Here is a 19,710-nt window from a genome sequence, read left to right on the forward strand (position 1 = left end):
AGGGTTGCGAGTTAAACATGACATGAAATTATTTGTTAACGTTACTTTCTTTGCCACACGTGAATGGCGACAGTCAAGAATCTAATGAATGCAGGCAAAATCACTGTATTTTGATGGAAGGTTACGAAAAATCCTTTTTGTGCAAGGAGAACATCAGTACCTTCAGGAGTATCTTAACTGTTTTAATATTTAAAGACTAACCCTTGCTCTGTCACCTTCATAAAGATGTGGTCTATGTTGCTGATGTTACCTGAGCCTCCTCTCCTGGGTCTCCCACAGTTTCCACTAGACGTGACAGCACGTCTGAGAGCGTGGAGGCCGTGAGCGGCTGTTTCAGAGCCCTGAAGATCTGGAAAGAACGGCCGGCGTAGTGGCGAGAGGAACATGACAGAGCAGTCTGCAAGGCCACTTCACTCAGCAGCTGCTCCAACTGGAATCCTGTTCATAAACACACGCAGGTGCCGTCATGTAGAGGCTGCTCACCATTAGGTACTTTTACTCTGAGTGCACAACACCCCTGATTAGTAACAGAATAGTACACAAAAGCACAAACTAACCTGACTGGCTCTGTTTGAAGACCGTAACAACGTGTCTGAGGAAGACGCTGAGCTGCTCGGCACTCTTGATGCTGGTGTTTTTAGGAGACATGTCCTCATGATTCCACAACGGACCTCGTTTCCTATGAGCCAGCCAATCAGACACCACAATAAGTCCAGGAAGTGACTCAGTAAAGCACAACAAAGGAATTTACAGCACGCAGCTTCTAAAATATGATCATCTAGGAACTCACACACAAAAATCTGAGTTCACACACATACACACGCATGCAAAGCAACAATACCCTCTCCAGTTAGACATGGCTGTGGACACAAGACAACAAACAAAGCCTCAGCACAGACAGGTCTGCAGCTTACTACTACTGCGCATAGCCTCTCATCAGCATTGTCTCTCACAGAACAAGTCAGCAGGGTCCATTTACACCTCCAGTATCAACGTCAAAGGTGACACGGGTCACAATACTTAAACACTAGACAAGGTTGTACATTTGCCATAAAAATACCTACATACTTTGTTGTTCCACATCATTTATTTTATCTGCTATTTACAGATAATTTATTGACAGCTTCAAAACATGGGAAGAACCGCTCTAATCAGAAAATCGCATAAAGCATATGCACATAATGCAGCAGTAACTACATGTACACACGTTTTAAAAGAGTGCCGTGCACTGACGCTCACCTGGAGCTGATGAACTCAATGAGGTTTTTAACCTTCTCGTCCTGTTCGGCAGACAGCTGTACCTCACTGAGCAGTGTGTGGGGAAGGTGTGGCAGCGCTGTGCCACCTAGACTGATACTGGAGGAAGTGGAGCTGGAACTCAAACCAGAGTCTGTCATTGGGGAAGGCTGGTATTCAGGAGCCAACTCTGACACACCTGAGAGGAGTAGGACAAAAACAAAACAATTAACACCACAGGTAAACCTGCTGGAAACATCTGGCCTGATGTTACTCAAACATTCTACAGGGGTAAAAATTGAACTAACTACTAACTCTCGTGCACATATATACCTGTGAGGTTGAACTCTTGAGGGATGGGTTTAACGGTGAGAACCCTGGGCTCGTGGAACTCGCGGTTGCGCAGCAGAACGGAGGCCAGTGATTGGACGCTGTTGTTGGTTCCCTGGACAACCAGCAGGTGGAGCAGCAGGCGCTTGCAGTGCTCATAGACCTCTGGGTGCTGATGGTCAAAACCTACAGAGAATCAAGAATCATTAACAGCTGTACAAACAACCTGTCAACACAAACTGAAATTTTATCCAGTTTGTTAGAAAATATTGCAGAAATATGTGTTGGTGAAGATTAAAAAATAAACAGTTCTGCACACAGTTAGTATACGCAGATGCATGTACAGGGCAAGTGTTGCAAACATATAACTGCATGTGACTAACTTACCTATGAAGATGGCATGCAGTAGAAGATGCAGGTAAGCGCTCCATTCCACTTTGACTCCGTGGTCCACAATCAGGTCAGTGAGCAGGATCACAGCAATGTTACACCTGCAGAAAGGTTGGAAAGTAAGCAGGGGAAAACACCGATAGTGATGAACGGCCTACTTTATTATGAAAGTCTTCAAGAGTTTTGTATCAAAGTATAAAATATGATATGCCATATATACATACATATGACATAACATCTTGAAGTTAAACGATAGAAATCAAGTCCTTTAGCAGTTATATTACTGTTGGAACAGCTATAGGTTTGGACTGCCTCTTTTGTAAGTCATTCTGGATAAAGGCATTTGACAAACAAATAAATAAATGTAAATGTGTGTAACCTGTGAAGGGAAACTCCAGGTGCAGTGGTTTCTGGCAAATAGTCAACCAGTGGAGACCAGCAGCCTCCCGTGGGTGGGAATGGAAGCGGCTCAGGACAGTTATGTTCCATGACCTTCAAACGCCAGTTAGCATAAACTGGCATAGAGTCACCTGGAGAGGCAGATAAAAAAAAAAGAAGGAGTTTTAACCCCGGAACACGGTCTAATCTGGTTACCGCATGAGTCTGGTCACGAACAATCAGGCACTAATGATGATTCAATACCACAAAGCTTACTCTTAGCCCTGAGATTAAAAAAAAAAAAAAAATAAATAAAGAGAAAGATCTCACTTTTCTCATCTTCATAGGAGCCTCCAGAGCTGCTGCTGTAACGGGATTCCAGACGGTGGTGCTGTCTGTTCAGATTGCTGTTTAGCCCACTGTAGATATCCAAATGAGAATAACTGCACACACAGAGAGGAGCATCAGTATCACCCCAAGCAGTGCATGCAGGGTAAATGTATGATCAGCGGTGATGCTATGTGAGACAGGGGCAGGGATTACTGATCACTATAGGAGGCTTTAAATAGTGTGCTTACTTGTCCTCCATATTGGGATCTTTGATCTTGTTGTCATGGTGGCCATCAGGCCCAGGAACCATAGTGTTACTGCTGGAGGCAGTGCCTGTTAATTAGCAAAGACAAAAAAATGCTTCTTTTCAAACAAATTCACTATTAAGGCTTGGGCTGATAACAATATTAGTATATTCCCATTTCAGAGGGTATTGTGTGATGCTCACCAGTGACAGAGGGGATTTTATAGGAGGAAGTGATGCGGTAATACGGCGGGTTATCCATGTGGGTTACAGCTGAGCTCACGGCGTCAGTCAGCTCCAGCTCGGTCATCAGCTCCTCCAAAAGCTGCATAGTTTTGTCTCTTCCCAGGTAGACCACCACACGCTTTACCTGCAAAAACAAATATGTAAAAACAACATTTATATCTTGCACTTTATGTATTACAGGTCTGAAGTATGACCCTGCATGTTAAGCACTATTAACACCTTCATGCGACAGTAAAAATGCTTTAACGTGTGATTGGTTAAAAAAGGTGCCACTCACGTAAGGCAGGAGACTTGGCTCGCTGTTGACTCCAGATATGCTGATGAGGAAGTGTAGGATGATCTTGAGGTTTTTGGGCCAGCTATCTGCCAAAGTGGTCCATACATTCTCAATCTCTGACCACGCAAACTCATCTCCATACTGCACACACACACACACACACACACACATTAGGCTACACATGTATTTCCAGCTACTCTCAGTATCCGAGTGAGCTGACCTCATATTTTCAGTACTCACAATGCTACAAACACAAACACTAAGGTATAGTCAGAAAAGCTCACAGTCCTAAAATGGCAACCTCAATGCTGAGTCATCGCTGAAACCCTGGTTGTGACTACAGGACAGTGTGTGTACCTTAGCAGTCATGAACATGAGGTTGTTTAGGATCATGGTGGTTGCCTGTGGAGATCCCCAACCCTCGCCTCGGAGCCACCGGCGACTGTTCACCATCATCTCACGTTCACGCGCGCTGTCTTCGTCCTCAGTCTCCTCCTGCCGGCGCAGCAGCGGCTTAAAATCTACCAACTCCACGTTGTTCATCCACGGCAGCAGGTAGTGCAACATCACCTGTCTACCACCGGGGTGCGCCGTCTGGATCCTCTGACTCACCTCTGCATTTGGACAAGAACACAAACCGTTAAAACGGCTCAGTGTGGACATGAAATCCTAGTCAGAGAAGTGCAAAGTTAAAGTAACACTCCAGCGCTTTATCTACAGCAAATATAGTTCACAATATTTTTGACACGTTTCCCACAAAAGCTGCAGATGATGAGGAATCAAGATGAAAAACACTGGACTTTGTTTTGTACCTGAGAAAATGGGGAGTGTGAGCTCAGGGTAGGTTCGTGCCAGCTCTTCACTGAGCTGGTAGTAAGATACTGAGTAGAGGTGGGGCAGCGGTGAAGGTGGAGTCAGGACCCCATCAGTGCGCTGGATCTCCAGTTTATGGGCATAGCGGAAGAGCTTCGACTCCAAGATCTAACACATACGCAGATTATCAACACCACTCACTTTAAACTTAAGAGTGGTTTTCAACTTTTTTAAGCCAAAATAGTATTTTGCAATATTTATATGCACTGAACAAAACCCATATATAGTCATATATTCAGATACGTTAGGTGGAACTAGATGAACACTTTTCGTACCTGAAGTAGCTGCATGGCCACTTCATAGATGTCTCTAGAAGAATCTGCAGCCTTAAAGAGGATCAGGTTCAGTAGCACCACCGTATCAAACTGATAATCCCTGCCACACATGACCAAGATATAATAAATACACACTCTATTCTCAGAGGACACTCACAAACAGGCACTGATCATATAAACACAGAAAGGTTGACTGAGCTGTACCTGTTCTGAAAGACGTTAGCGATGGCTCTGAAGCAGCCAGTGGCGACCCTGCGAGAGCCTGTGTAGCAGCGATCCACTGCCCAGAACATCAGATTGCTCTGGTCTGGGTTCAGTTCTAACAGCAACATCACGGCCTCACAGCCCAGCTGGTGAACCTGCGAACACAGACCACACATTCATTGTGTCTGTAACAAAAATTTTAAAGAATTAAATAAAAAAAAATAAAAAAATCAAAGAACTTCTTTTCAGGCTGTATCTATCACTCACTCCGAGTCCTGATAAAGAGTGTGTGGGTTACCTTGCGGTCTTGTGAGTCCAGGATGTTGTCTAGCCATTTGTAGAGGTATCCATCAGACGAAAGCCCGACGTTATCAGCCACCGGGCCGCAACAGAGAACCGCAGACATGGCCTGCAGGAAACAGGTGCAACTTAAAAAAGCAAAATACTTTCAGCACCTGTGGTTGTGTTAGAAGGTCTTCAGTTAAACATTGGTGGTGCTTAAACCTGTTTGTGTACATATCGGCAAGCAGATACTGGTGTCTGAGGGTTGGTCTGCATCAGCTGTTACTGGTCTATGTTGATGTACACATAGACCAGCATTGCTGCAGCATTGTGTATCTGTGTGTGTATTCTTACTTTGAGAGCGCAGTACTGGTGTCTGTTTATCTGCATGTTCCGGTCACTGTAGCGGTCTAGAGGAGTGAACATGATGCTGAAGGGTCCGGCCCAGTGACTGAACAGCATGAACAGACTGTGTCTCAGAGACTGCTGGGGGAAAATGCTCCTCCTCTGGTGCACTGGAGAACACACACATGAATTACATAAGCAAAGAGGGAAAGATGTATTGCTTTTCCTCAAAAGAATGAAACTGTCAGAAACAACACAGCATAACGTGCGCATCCAAATGAAAAAACTGCAGTATAAAGTGTTATGAGTGCATAATTTGGTGTGTGTGCTTGTACGTACCTGGGACATTTTGGATTATGTTGGCCACCAGGGCGCTGAAGTGCGAGCGTATGTCTCGGAGTGTGTCTGAGTCTTTGTCATTCTCAGCCTCCAAGAGCTGCCGCGTCAGATCTACGTACTCTAAGAGGGTACTGTTCAGAGAATGGCTCTCCCCATCCAGCCCCCCGCTCCCACTGCATGCACACAGACACACAGAGAAACACACAGTCAAGCCCAGTGCCACAACATATAATGACTATAAACTTTAGAACTAACTAACTAACTAACAAGCTCTATAGTCTTCAAAATTTTTAAATGGAAAAGGAGCACTGAACCCACCCATTTTTCAAGTGCTTAAAAATACTGGAACATGTGATTGACAGGTGTTACTTGCTGTTTAAATATTTAATAGCTTTGAATGTCTACTCTTGGTTTGAGCTCTGGGTTTTGCCTGTGAAGACTATATTTGTTGTTAAAAAGGATAAACCAAACTGAAGACCAGAGAGCTGTCTTTGGGAGAAAAACAAGCCATTCTGAAGCTGAGCGAAGAGGGAAAATTACTCTGAGCCATTGCACAAGCATTAGAATGTCCTGAAAAAGAAAGAAACCACTGGCGTACTAACAACCAGACATCAAACAGGTCGGCCAAAAAAACAACAGCAGCTGATCACAGAAACATTGTGAGAGCTGTGAAGAAAAACCCAAAAACGACATTCAGAAACATCACCAACAACCTCCACAGGGCAGGGATGAAGGTTCGAAGAAGGCTTTGAGAGCAGAAATATAGAGGCCATACAACAAGATGCAAATTACTCTGGCTGTTTCTGGAACGGCTCACTAATCTTTATTGATAATATAACTCATGATGGTAGCAGCAGAATGAATTCAGAAACATTCTGTCTGCCAATTTACAGAGAAATGCATCCAGTCTAACTGTGAGGAACTTCATCATTCAGCAAGACAAAAAAAAAAAACTCACTGCCAACACAACAAAGGACTTCATCAGGGGAAAAAAATAGAAGACTGGCCAAGTCAATCACCAGACCTTAACCCAATTGAGCAGCATTTCACCTCCTGAAGAGGAGACTGAAGGGAGAAAACCCCCCAAGACAAACAACTAAAAGAAGCTGCATTACAAGCATCACAATAGAAGAACGCAACAGTTTGGTGACGTCAGTGGGCCGCCAGCTTGATCCAGTTATTGTTAAGCAAGGGATACGCAACCAAATATTAAATGTTATTTACTTTAAGACTATCTGTTCCTACACTTTTGCTCACCTAAAAACACCAAAGGTGCCATGGTTCTAAGTTGTCTAACACATCTAGATGTAACTACCAGGAAATGAAATTCTGATCTGTCATCTCATATTCATCGTTTTATCTCAAAGCCACATGTCTTTGGTGTATAGCAAAATCAGAAGTGATTTTGGAAGTGAGTGCATTTAAAAGTGCATTGAAAAAGTTTTCTGAAATAAAAAATAAATAAATAAATCTGATTAAAAAAAAAAATCAGATTTAAAACTCTCATTTTGTTCTTTCAACCAAAGTCCTGAGAAAAATACGAATTAAGCACTGCATAATATGTTAAATAAACTACTATATGATAAACTGTGTCTTTATAATCAAAATAAACCATAGCGCTTGCTATATAACACATATGATTATGTATTTGAATGTACATCTGCTCTGGAGCACAAATGAGATAAAGACGATAAAGAGAAAGTCCCGTACATCTGGCTGACGACTCCCGAGTCAGCCAGCAACTCAAAGATCCGGACCAGCTGGACTCTGAGGATGTCACGACGCCGGCGCCGCTTCATATTCTACATAAAAAGAGAAAAAGATAAAAAATGGCAAAAATAGCTAATTGCACAAGTGTACTTATTCAAAAAACTTTTACGTATACATGTGTACCTTTAGGAACTGTGGCATGAAAAATACATACATTACATACTAGACAAATGATAAAATACAAAAAATCTGCTCACCTCTGGCCTTCTCTCCAGAGCCTCTTTAATGATGGGGTTCAGCTCCTCTAAGAGCTCTCTGATAGACAGACAAAAACATAGCATTACTGTGACTAACATCATGCACAGGTACACATTTACAGCAGCACAGGGAACACACACAGGCAACGATGAGGTGAAATCACAGTAGATACTGCGTTATACTGCACACCTGAACACACAGATATACACACACCTGAAAGCGACAGGGTTGGTCCGGCCAAGCCCCAGGACAAGAGACTCCGTTATATCCATGCTCTCAGAGCGCATCATAGGAACCACATGCTTGAACAAGGAAGAGGGGGACGGAATGCCAATGATCTGCACACACACACACACACACACACACATACACATACACATATAATCCTGAGCCTAGATAACAGGACACAAGTGTAACTGTTCTCACCTCGAACAGGTAATTTAACATTTAATAACATTTAATAAATTGGGTTTAACAACCCAATTTATGATGAACACCATGACACCCAATGGTGATTGAAAATATTAGGGATAAAGTTTGGAATGTGGTGAATCTCTGACCTTTGACTCGTAGCTGTATCCACTGTCCGGGGTGGACGCCAGCGTCTCTGGAGGGGAACAGCGGACAGAGCCGGTGGCTGAGGACGAGGAAGAGGATGAAGAGGAGGATGAAGAGGAGGTTGTAGAGCTGCAACAAAGGATCAGGTAGTTCCTCCACAGGCCGACGTATGAGTCGCTGCTGCTCAAGCTGTTCATCTTCTTAGCATTGATCGGGCTACTGGAGTGGGGTGAGAAGAAAAAAAGCAAAAGTCAGGGGAAAAAAGTACGAGGGGCGTAGATTTGCTACACAAAACTACTGTCTCTAACACAAGCTGCTTTTATATTTAGCAGGTGTGTAAAACTCTAGTTCACTCTAGAACAGTTTGGTGGTTTTCTGCTCTTGCACACCTATTAACCCGCTAATTAACTGATTCAGGAAGTTCAGGTGCAGAAAAATCCCCAAACTATCTCTTGCCCTCAGAAATGTACTGGCTGTTGTCTTATGTAGTACACATTTTGGGAGTATGAGTGTACAAAATAAATAATAAGAAAGACACAATCAAAGCTCAAACAGGGTGTCTACAGGTATCCTCAAATTTAATACTTTACTTTACTTAAACACATTAAACCATTTCTCCTGAAAAACCAACCATATAACTTCAAAATAAAGACGTTTTTATACATACGACAGCCTTTAGTTTATAAAAATGAAATAACACTCAGTACCCCATAACCTAACAGACAGACATTTTACTTACTTGATGTCAACTTGTGGGGAGAGCAGCTGCAGCCGGGTGGAGGCGAAATGCCAGGCGTAGCTCAGCGCAGTGGGGCAGTGCTTGGGCAGGTTCTCCTGGCGTAGGTAGCTGGACAGGCTGATGACCCACGGGTCCTGACCCTGAGTCACATGTGCAAAAACCCAAATGTGCGACGGGCTGACTACGTCAAACTGGTGGCTGATGGGAGAAGAGCTCCACTCGGCCAGAGACTGTAGGTCTATTCCACTGGGACAGTACAGCAGACTGGTCTGCACAGAGAGAGGAGAAACGATGAGGATGGTAGATTTGCGTGAGATGAGTAACAGAAACGATGTACTGAATGTCATGTCATGTGGAGAAATCTTCTGGATGAAGTATGTGCGTTTGTTTGTTTGAGTGTGTGTGTGCACGCTTCCTACCTGATCTGCACCAGTGAGATGGATGAAGCTCTCCAGTACTGAAGCGCTCACCCTATCCATCACATCTACAGCCAACTCCTCGTCACCCTGAAATAGAGTGAAAAACACGTTGTTCCAATTTCCCATAATTAAACATATAGACACAAGGATGCTCTTTGTGGTCATGGCAATGGTTACCTTGGCGATGCCCAGGGCGTTGTGGAGTGCGCGCACTTCTTTAAGTACGTTGACAGCAAGGCGGCGTGTGGCCGGCCTACAGCTGCACAGCACCACGAGAGCCAGACCCTCCACCACGTGCAGCACACCCACGACAGGAGAGCGCTCCAGAGGGAGACACCCACTCCCCTTAGAGCCCTGAGATACACACACACACACACACACACACACACACACACACACACACACACACACACAAAGAAACAGTGTTGGAACTTCTTTTTACAGCTATCCCCTCACAAAACATAACTGACATTTCACTGTGCTGGATTTCTGTTAATCCTTTGTAAAAACTTATTTCTGCATATGAAATGATAGTACATTTTTAAAGCCACAGTGAGAGCAGGGACAGACACACACCTGTGCGTCCTGGCTGCGGTTGCTGCTCTGTACAGCTTGTCTCCACTGAATGATGAGCTGCAGCAGCATCTTGACGGCGTTGTCCAGCAGCGTGGGATGCACGTCCGTCACCTCCCTCACGATGAAGTACACAAAGCCCGAGAGCACATCCTCCCTCCAGTCGGAGAAATCCACCATCAGCGCCTGCAGAGTGGTGAACGCCAGGCCACGCAGCTCCTCGTCCATGTGAATGGTCAGTCTGCAGGATATGCACATGAACACGTGTTCACGTATCTTTTCTTTGACTCACGAGAATTAGAGACTTGGGAAAATATATCAGGAGTAAATTCAAACCTGACCAATTAAACATGAACACAATGATCTTAACAATCTATAGTCCAGAGACCAAACGTTTTCAGCTTGCTGAAAGTTTGCTTGAGGTTTTTATAGTAAATTTGTTGAATTTCTCACATTTTTAAGAAAGGAAAGGTGATTCCACGTCAAATCAACCAAAGAGTGGAACCACACCATGGATTTTGCTGATTTTTTTTTCACCATCTGTTAGTACAAGTTTGGGAATAAAAACCCGCAAATGTTTTGAGTCCACTCTCACTCATTCTGAAATAGCAGCCATTTTAAAATTTTGCCCAGAGGTCCTTTGTGACATGCCACGCCCCCTTTTTTGAAAAACCTTTCCCTTAAAACTCACAAAGCACACATGCCACGGAGATGAAACTTGGTATATTTAAGTAATTCATGGCTTATCTGTAATGATTTCAATAATAAATGACTTTTTGACCTTTTGACCCCCACAACCAACACACACACACACACACACACACACACACACACACATACCCAAAACCCTACTTCTGTCAACGTGTATCACTCTACAAATTTTAGACAGTCAGTTTCACTTCATCTTACAAATGAGAGAAAATTGGGTGTGTGTTATGCGGCGTTACAAAGAAGTATCCAAAAAAAAGAATTTATAATTCAAAATATGTACGTACACAGGAACGTACACAGAAATGTACAAGGAACTGTAGAGAATCAGAACCGAATTGGGGAACAGAAAAAATTTGAAATTCTTTTTTTATTCAGCTCGGCTCATAGTTCATGGCCTGAAAGTCACAGGTTTCCCAACCTGGGGTTTAATCCTACGAACCACTTCTGTTTTTTCAAGAGAGCGCAGAGGTTTGAAGTGGCAGGTCATTACCTGGCCAGGAGCTCAATTAGGTCTTGTCTGCTCATGCCATCGGGGATCAGTCTGGGGATGGCGGCTACACATGTCCGGAAGAGATCGATCTTCGGCTTCCTCTCTCCACTATGACAAGAAATACGTGCATAGTGTTTAACACATTGTATATTGTGCATGCGACTGCATTCCAGTTGTAACTGTAATGTAGTGCTCATTTGAACTGCACAGATATAAACCCAATCAATAAAATGCATGAGACAGACAGAGAGCACTCACGTGATCATGTCCTCTGGCTCTTTATTGGACATCTGCACGCTGGTCATGCTCATGGAGCGGCCCACCTCTTTATCCAGGTGCCTGAGGATGTTATCTAAAGCCTTTCTCACCTGAGGGTAGTACAGAGACATTCCTGCATGCACGCAAACACACGCACACACACACACACACACACACACAAAGACACACAAACATACATTAAACAGAACAAAAGATCCTTTTTGTGTTTTGAATTCTCATAGTTCTCACATAATTCCCAACATACCATGAGGCAGTCGGACAATATATTCAGCACTGAGACACAAAAAAAAACCTTTAGCTGTGGCCAATGTCTGAGAAATGCTTTCAAGTATAAAACAATGAGCTGAGATAAAAAAATAAATAAATCTGTTGAATACAGACAAAACAAAAACACTCTTACAATGCCATGTTCATAAAAAAGGGAAAAACTGATCATTCAGAAAGCATGACACAGCTAGCACACAAACCAAGGTATTCTTTTTTTTTTTTTAGGATAATATCTGAACACAAACCCTTCCTCATAGCCAAATAAAAAGGCTAAGCAGGAAAGGCATGATCTCTTACCGATGACCTTTGCCTCCTCATCGGTGAGGGTGGTGTTGAGGAAGATTTTTTTGACCCGTAAGGTGTTACCCGAGGGCAGGATGGCACCGGTGGTGGGCATAGGTGGCTCGCCGTCTTTCTGCTGGAGGCTGTCTGCTATCACCAGGAATGCCCGTAAACCAATATTCATCCTCTGAGAGAGCCAGAGGGAAGAGGTGTGAGATGAAGGGGAGGTAAAATAATAATGGTTTTATGCTGTGTGTGTGTGTGTGTGTGTGTGTGTCCTCATACCTCTGGGTTGATGGTGAAGGTCTTGTGAGACTTGCCAACACAGAGCAGGTCATAGATGATTTCTTTCATGGCAAAGTCCAGCCTTTCCTGTATAGTACAGATGGCACATAAGACAAAATGTCAATAATTGATCAGTAAGGACATCCATCCATGCATTTTTCTGTACTGTTTATCCTACACGGCGTTGCGGGGAGTCAGGGAACTCGGGGCACAAGGCGGGGGACAGGGTGCCAGCCCAATTGCGCGCACACACACACACACACACACACACACACACACAGCCATTCACTCACTACGGGCAATTTGGAAATGCCAATCACCCTACAACGTGTCTTTCGACTGGGGGAGGAAACCGGAGTACCCGGGGGAAACCCTGCAAACTCTGCGCACACGGGGTGGAGGAGGGATTCAAACCCCGGAGGTGCGAGACACCAGTCCTAACCACTAAGACACCAGTCCTAACCACTATTGCCCCCCCCCAATAAGGACATACAGAGCTTTAAAAATACAACACATGTCCACATAATAAGCCTTATTTTCTACACCCAAAACTGTCCTGTTGAAACTGACCTTTCGTTTAACTTGTTAGCTCGATCAGAATGTGCATGAGTCATCTGCCCTAACTGCTTAACACACGATTTCTTCCTCTTACAATTGTGACACAACACAGAACATCTCAGGATGACCACAAACTTTGGCTGCAACAGTCACCACCTCCTGAATGAAATTCCTTTACTTTTCCTCTCTCTCACAAATTCCCGAAGGATAAAACTAAAGCACCACGAGCCCAAATATACCATTTCACTTTGCCATGTTGTGGAAGAAAACTGCAGCTGAATTCCCTTTTCATGATTTTGGTTAACATGTTTTGAAACTCCGAAGCCAAATAAATAGAAGTTCTCCTCTCAGTGGTCCCTATAGGCCACTTCTCCAAAACATGCACATACACACACACACACACACACACACACACACACACACACACACACACACACACACACACACGGCGAGAATGTCTGAATACTAGTGCAAGGGGAGTTTAAACGAGTGAGAACTGACTGAATGTTAAGAATGAATTGATGTGACTTTTGTCTTTCCAAGCTTACCTGAGCAATGAACTGAATGATCTTGACAAAGATGTTAAGTGGTGTGTCCCTGGGTACCACACTGCGGGAGCCCTTGGGGAAAAGTGCTGAAACAATACTGAGGAGGCGACTAGAAGAGAAAGAGAGAAGGGCTTTGTGGTCTTTGCACACTGTTTAACTATTCTGTAAGAGTCACTAAATGAAGAGCATGCTCATGTGGTCATGCAGCTCAAGGATTTAGTATTTTAGGTTTATCTCAAACATCTACAGATAGTTTTGTGGAGAAGCTAATAAGTTTGTCTGGTTCTGTTGGTCTTTGCGTGTTAGCATTTTTGCAGGACGTGGCCGTGTTACCTCTGTGTGGTGGTGTTGCTCTCGCACTTGATTCTGATGATGTAAACCCACAGCAGCCTGTAGAGGGACTCCAGTGCTACACGAGACATTTTGGGATCTTTGTTCTAAAAACATAAGAATCCATGTAACCTTTATAGAGCATAAGATCTCAGATTTATGAAAATATCGTGCATATATCATAGATCAAATCAAATTTCTTATCTGAATTAATGAAATCAAACTACTTGTCAGTGCATGCATTGATGATTCAGATTCCTGTTACAGTGGAGAATCAGCTTCATTAATATAATTTAACAAGGCAAGAACGTTGATGATTTTAACACAACTCTATTGATCCTGAGGAAGTGATGATTCTTTAAAATTCAAAGAATTTATAAAACCCCTGCAAATAAGCCTTTGATTAACACATTACAGTTTGTCCAACATGCACTAAACAACTCCTACACTCCAGGTCCGTTACAAACACCCACAAGTACTTAAGCACAACTTCTAAAAACAGACCAAATGATTATCATCAGTGCAGCTGCAAAGACATACACAGGTAGCATGACTACAAGTGAGGTCCACTGAACCACTTTTCTCTAAACATTTCATAGCACATAAGCAGTGACAGGGACACCATGAGTGAGCTTGTGTGTTTGTGGGGAACTTGGTGGCGTTCCTAAATGCTTTATATGTATACATCTCGTTTTTTGTTTTTTTTTCCCCGTTAACTTGTCGAACTTTACGTAGCCGATCACATAAACTAAGCTTTACAGTGACAGTCGGCACCTCTATCAAATATTAACAACAGCTCACTGCTTTTCTACTCAAATCCACGAGCAAACACCTGCTAGAAGAAGCTCAAATGTCTAAGCTGCTAGTAAGTTGCAAGGGGTCAAAGCACAATGATCCATGAGTCAAATAAACCCACGTAGAAGACAAGGCCAATCAGAAGACCTCCTAGAAACAAGATCAGCTCCCCTGACAGTCAGTCACCACTCACCTGGAGAGTCTCAATCTGCTTACGGATGCTGTTGTTTGATGGCATCTGGAGCAAGTGAATTGTGAAAGGGGGAAAAAAAAAATGGAGGAAAAAAAGAAAGACAGACAAAGATGGGGTGGGGAGTTTGATAAGTGGAAGGAAAACATGCATGTTAAAAAAGAACAAAAGATGATAGTAAGAACTAGAGAGAGCAAACATGAACCCACACAAACCAAATATACACCTAACCACTAATAACATGCACAGTGGTTTGTGAGAGTCTTGTACAGGGAGTTTGGAAGACATTCTGCTATAATAAACCATGGCAAGATGCAAAAATAATGGAGAAATATTAATGCTGCAATCCACTGTACTCGGCATGGAACGGGAAACGTGCACTAGAACAGTCATTCAGCTCGAAATTCCCAGTCGGGACATCACAAAAACATGGCGGCACACACAGTGAACAGGAAATGATTTCTCTTTGCATCAGTTTCTACTTGATAAAACTTGATTTTACTTTACGTGTAGCTTTTGTGTTACGGAAATGTAAGTCTAGATTTGTAACGTAACTGTGATTTGTGACAAATTTTACAAGATTATATACTTTCTCCTTGCTAATTGTGGAGAAAAAAAATTCACGTACCATGTTTTCCCGAGCCGACACACGAACATTTTTAGATCGGAATTTGGGAAAATCGACTTGGAATTTTCTGAGTACAATGGATTGTAGTATAAGAGTAGACGCTGTAGCAGTGAGAGTAGTGTTATTGCTAAAGGAGCACTCTGATTAGTTATAAACAGCTGGAAAGAAAGATGATAAATGGGGTGACTAGAAGCAGGCAAAGCGATTTCAAAGGCAGGGTGGGGGAGTCGTAGACGTAGAGGGGAACGGTGTAAGAATAGCTGTAGTAAAAAGCAGAACTGAACGGGGAGAGATCATGGATCAATCAGGAAGAAATGAACCCCACATTGAGCCTCCAAATCACAAGCCAGTGGGCTACAGAAGCTTCTACCCACCACTGATGACAACCCTGCTTTAAACATTGAATCTACAGATTGATTTCATGCACAAAATAAGAAACAGTCAGATTGGATCAGAAAGTTTGGATTACAGGAGCGACAGAAGACGCCTCATACAACGGAAGCAAAGCTGAAAAGCTCGGATTAAATGCTAATTGAAACCAGTAAATCCCAGGGAATCACCAAGAATCAAATGGGAAAATCACACTGAATTACAAGCACATGATCACAACATCAACTTTAAAATCAGGGAATCATTGGGGGAAAAAAAATCAATTCCTGCACTACATCACCAGGAGGAAAAAAGCAAGAAAAAGATCTGACACTTCATAACGGATCAAATATCTATTAAGCAGCCTACTCAATTTTCAGCTCTGGGTCACACACACAAGCATGTGCACATACCTACACATGCGCATTATATTAACACGTACATGAATTAAGGCATCGATACAAAAAAGGTGAGTTAGTATTATTGATACACAAGTACTTACGGTAATGTATTATTAATGGAATTGATTCTTTTAAACATTTACAAGCAGTAAACACTAAACACTACACTGTTATTGCCCTGCAGACATGAAACAACCCAGGACTCCACTTTCTAATGGGCCAATAACTAAAATTAACCTGCGCAGACCTGAAGAGAAATACTGTGTAGTCCTGAGTGGAAGTGGAGGGTAAAAACGCAGTACAATCTCACAAATAACTCAATAATAAAGGTAGAAACTGCAATCTGTGTGTATATGCGGTTTATGGGAAAAGACTGCTGCAGTGTGTGTGTGTGTTTTGTTTTGTTTTTTTTGTTAAGATGTAGACATTCAGGAAAGCAGAAAAGTTCATGACAGAAATGTTTACTGTCTTTCTACCTATTGCAGGAAAAAGCTGCTACGTCCAGCAATAAATATGAAAGTGTGCATGTAAAAGTTTCTCGTTTCTACACTTTAATTAAAACACAAGAGGGCCAGCCGCAAGTGTCAATCATTCCAGATTCACGTGCTGATTGGCTCATCTGCAGTTTTTATTTGGAGGAGAGAAAAAGAAGAATTCCCTTTTTGTGTTTTTTTTAAGTAGTAACTCGTAGCACCGTATGTCGATGTTAAAATGCTGAGTTCCTACACAAAATGTCTGATTATATTGCGAAACTGATGCTATATTACACATTTGAAGTAGCTGCTAACAGAAAAATAATCAAAATAATGTCGTAAAACCTTCCGTCACTATTAGAGGTAACATTCCAGGGCAACCATTAGGAGTTCAGAAAGCCCTATAATATTAATACAGCAAAAAATTATATTTTAGCAAGTGAAAATATCTGGAATATGGCCAAACTTATTTAATATTTCTTATTGTAAGATCATTACAAATCAAATATAAGATTACTCAGCCTTAGACGTTTTAACTCATTTCAAGCTATGCTGGCAGACAGATAGATGAATTAACTTCTTTCTAAAAAAATAAATGTCTACAATTAGAAGAAAAAATGTCTATAAGCTTGAAGTTAGTAAGACATGTCTAGATATGGGTTTAATAAACATATATTTGTTTTGTTCTTAATCTTATAATATAAAATACTAGATAGCCATCATTTTTTGCAGTGAACCAATAAAACTAGATAAACCTTTGAGACTGTGTTTAAGTTTTGAAACATTATGCGATGTTAACCTGAGAATATGACTGAGTGAAAACTAGCACACAGGAGTTTTACTGTAGTGGTTATGTTGTACCTTTAGGTGTGAGAGGCAGTTCTGCAGGAAGATGTGCCAGTTATTGAGGAAAAATTGCTTTTGACTGACACACAGCAAACATGTGACCAGAGGATACAGTGCCTACAGAGAGAGAGAGAGAGAGAGAGAGAGAGGATATACTCAGTTAGTGGGGGTAAAATTAAGTTATCATCAATCTCTAGTCTAAAGGTAGTCCAAAGAGCAATCTCGGAGAGAAAAACACCAACATGGTGGTGGTATTGTTTCTCAAGCCAGCGCCTTTTCTGAAATCATTCCATCCTTTTCTATCGCATATGTTCCAACCTGTAGTATTTTTCATTCTGGGTCTGACTGCGCTTAATGCAATCTTCAAAATCAAATGCTATTCTTGAATTTAGTGCAATGTTCACCCCAATTTGGTCTTGCCAATTCTTACCCACTAGCCAACTATCACACGACAGCTACCAACCAGGGAGGGTGGGGAAAGCATGAGCTTCCTCTGAGACGTAAAGCCAACCTCCATCTTTTCAAACTCACAGGAACCCACCATTGTCTAGTGATCGCTCACACCCAGACTGCACAGCCAATTTTGCTCTCTAGCCTCCTGGCCTTAAATGGCTGTAGAATCATCGGGATTCAAACTCACAATCTCCCAGAGGACAATGCTAACGCTTTCGTGTTGCGCCACTCAGGAGCCATTTAGTGCAATTTTTTGAAAGAGGAATGTCTCTGTTTATAAATGAACAATTACGAGGCAGTGCATGTAGTGCATCAAGCCAGAATGAGAGAGAGGTGATGCATGAGAGATGCATTTACCAATGAGTGCTTCTTCCTGGAGCTGAGGTCGAAAGTAGTCTGGTAGAGCATCTCCACAAAGTTCTTCAGGCAGGGCACGTTCACCTCATTCTTCACAGCCTTAAAACACACACACACCCACACCTGTGTGAGGTTGTTCCACTGACACAATGATTACTGTAACTAATATAAATGCTATGCCTACACCCAAACCAAACCCCTAACCTAAAGGACTAACAAAAAAAAGAAAGCTTTTTTTTTTTTTGCAAATAAACATGTAAAACAACATATTTTTGTGAGGACATTTGGTCAGTTTTGGCCCTAACAAAGAGCTAAATACACTTGTACACACAGCATAAGCTTCACAAACACAGACTATCAGGATTTGAATTCAAAAGTTTAAACCAAGCATTCTGTTAGTGATCTTATTAAAGAATCCAAGTAAACAGCCTTCCAGCGCTGCATCTGACAAAGAATTTAGTCATCGTTCTCTTCCATTCAGGGCCACATTGAAAATGACAGAGCTGAAAGTCTAATTCTCCTTTAGTCTGTTAAGCCTAATTAGCTCCTCAAAGCACCACTACATTGTGAAAAGTTCAGCGCTAGGTTGCAGACTGCGCAATCGGTATGATGAGGAGTAAGGATGAGGCTCTAACTCGAAGATAAGGCTGCATATTTGCATCTGGGATACATAAGTCAAATTTTGTGGTTCCTCTTTGGAATGCAACTCCCAAAAAACGTTTTAAATAGACAGCATTGAGTCTAAAGCATGCGGCCTGGTGGTTCTCAGGATCATACACACTTCCCTACACGAGTAAGCATGAAGCAAATGGGCAGTGAGGTACTTACAGCAGCTACAGGGATGAGGATCTCCACAAACAAGCCAGCCAGAGCATGCTTTATATCCTTGTCTTTTACCTCAAGAAAATACTGAGCACATTCCTGCATAAACAAATAAAATACATATCATTTATAAAGATTAAAAAAAAATCACTGGGGTATCAACATGATATCAGTCAGTATCTGGTATTCACAGGAAGGGATAGCCCTGCAACTGAACAATTGTAAAAAATAAGCTCAGTAAAATGTTCAGAATTGGAGAGCTTATTAACCGTAACACATACTGAGTGCAGATTTTTACTGCAACTTAATACATACAGGCATTACTCTGCACTCAGCTTCTGGCACAGGCTGGATATTCTCACAGTTACTCAAACAGGTTTATGACAGCAAGGAAAAGTACTGCATATGAGATACACACAACAGTTCAGCCGAGACACACACACAAATTATGGGCAAAAGTATGTGGACACCTGACCATCACACTGTTGCTGTTATCTGCTTGTTGAAATCTCATTCCAGATTTATTCTGCCTTTGCTCTTATAATAAGCTCCACTCTTCTGGGAAGCTTTCCACTAGATGTTGGAGCGTGGCTGTGGGGATTTGTGTTCATTCAGCTACA

General features: G+C 42.3%; 1 protein-coding gene across 11 annotated transcripts in view; it reads right to left on the reverse strand.

The window, feature by feature from the left end:
• fryl (furry homolog, like) overlaps positions 1 to 19,710 on the reverse strand; it is a 101,247-nt gene that overhangs the window by 30,085 nt on the left and 51,452 nt on the right. For 7 of the 11 annotated variants that reach the window (XM_053242016.1, XM_053242012.1, XM_053242010.1 and 4 more), the window contains 35 exons: positions 19,097 to 19,189; positions 18,269 to 18,367; positions 17,474 to 17,575; positions 14,745 to 14,789; positions 13,760 to 13,863; positions 13,427 to 13,535; positions 12,321 to 12,407; positions 12,051 to 12,222; positions 11,466 to 11,598; positions 11,208 to 11,315; positions 10,010 to 10,247; positions 9,611 to 9,787; positions 9,434 to 9,520; positions 9,015 to 9,283; positions 8,278 to 8,494; positions 7,931 to 8,055; positions 7,717 to 7,774; positions 7,460 to 7,551; positions 5,750 to 5,922; positions 5,420 to 5,580; positions 5,082 to 5,192; positions 4,784 to 4,938; positions 4,580 to 4,679; positions 4,244 to 4,412; positions 3,789 to 4,045; positions 3,432 to 3,572; positions 3,113 to 3,278; positions 2,913 to 2,997; positions 2,665 to 2,777; positions 2,336 to 2,486; positions 1,954 to 2,057; positions 1,570 to 1,752; positions 1,240 to 1,435; positions 558 to 679; positions 251 to 438 (listed from right to left, as the gene is read on the reverse strand). In XM_053242016.1, coding sequence (XP_053097991.1) covers positions 251 to 438; positions 558 to 679; positions 1,240 to 1,435; positions 1,570 to 1,752; positions 1,954 to 2,057; positions 2,336 to 2,486; positions 2,665 to 2,777; positions 2,913 to 2,997; positions 3,113 to 3,278; positions 3,432 to 3,572; positions 3,789 to 4,045; positions 4,244 to 4,412; positions 4,580 to 4,679; positions 4,784 to 4,938; positions 5,082 to 5,192; positions 5,420 to 5,580; positions 5,750 to 5,922; positions 7,460 to 7,551; positions 7,717 to 7,774; positions 7,931 to 8,055; positions 8,278 to 8,494; positions 9,015 to 9,283; positions 9,434 to 9,520; positions 9,611 to 9,787; positions 10,010 to 10,247; positions 11,208 to 11,315; positions 11,466 to 11,598; positions 12,051 to 12,222; positions 12,321 to 12,407; positions 13,427 to 13,535; positions 13,760 to 13,863; positions 14,745 to 14,789; positions 17,474 to 17,575; positions 18,269 to 18,367; positions 19,097 to 19,189 — 4,890 coding nt within the window. The remainder of the gene's footprint in view (positions 1 to 250; positions 439 to 557; positions 680 to 1,239; positions 1,436 to 1,569; positions 1,753 to 1,953; positions 2,058 to 2,335; positions 2,487 to 2,664; positions 2,778 to 2,912; positions 2,998 to 3,112; positions 3,279 to 3,431; positions 3,573 to 3,788; positions 4,046 to 4,243; positions 4,413 to 4,579; positions 4,680 to 4,783; positions 4,939 to 5,081; positions 5,193 to 5,419; positions 5,581 to 5,749; positions 5,923 to 7,459; positions 7,552 to 7,716; positions 7,775 to 7,930; positions 8,056 to 8,277; positions 8,495 to 9,014; positions 9,284 to 9,433; positions 9,521 to 9,610; positions 9,788 to 10,009; positions 10,248 to 11,207; positions 11,316 to 11,465; positions 11,599 to 12,050; positions 12,223 to 12,320; positions 12,408 to 13,426; positions 13,536 to 13,759; positions 13,864 to 14,744; positions 14,790 to 17,473; positions 17,576 to 18,268; positions 18,368 to 19,096; positions 19,190 to 19,710) is intronic. The other 4 variants (XM_034313720.2, XM_053242013.1, XM_053242015.1 and 1 more) reach the window with 1 other exon arrangement.

This window comes from Pangasianodon hypophthalmus, chromosome 19, assembly GCF_027358585.1.
Source record: "Pangasianodon hypophthalmus isolate fPanHyp1 chromosome 19, fPanHyp1.pri, whole genome shotgun sequence".
Taxonomy (NCBI): Eukaryota; Metazoa; Chordata; class Actinopteri; order Siluriformes; family Pangasiidae; genus Pangasianodon; species Pangasianodon hypophthalmus.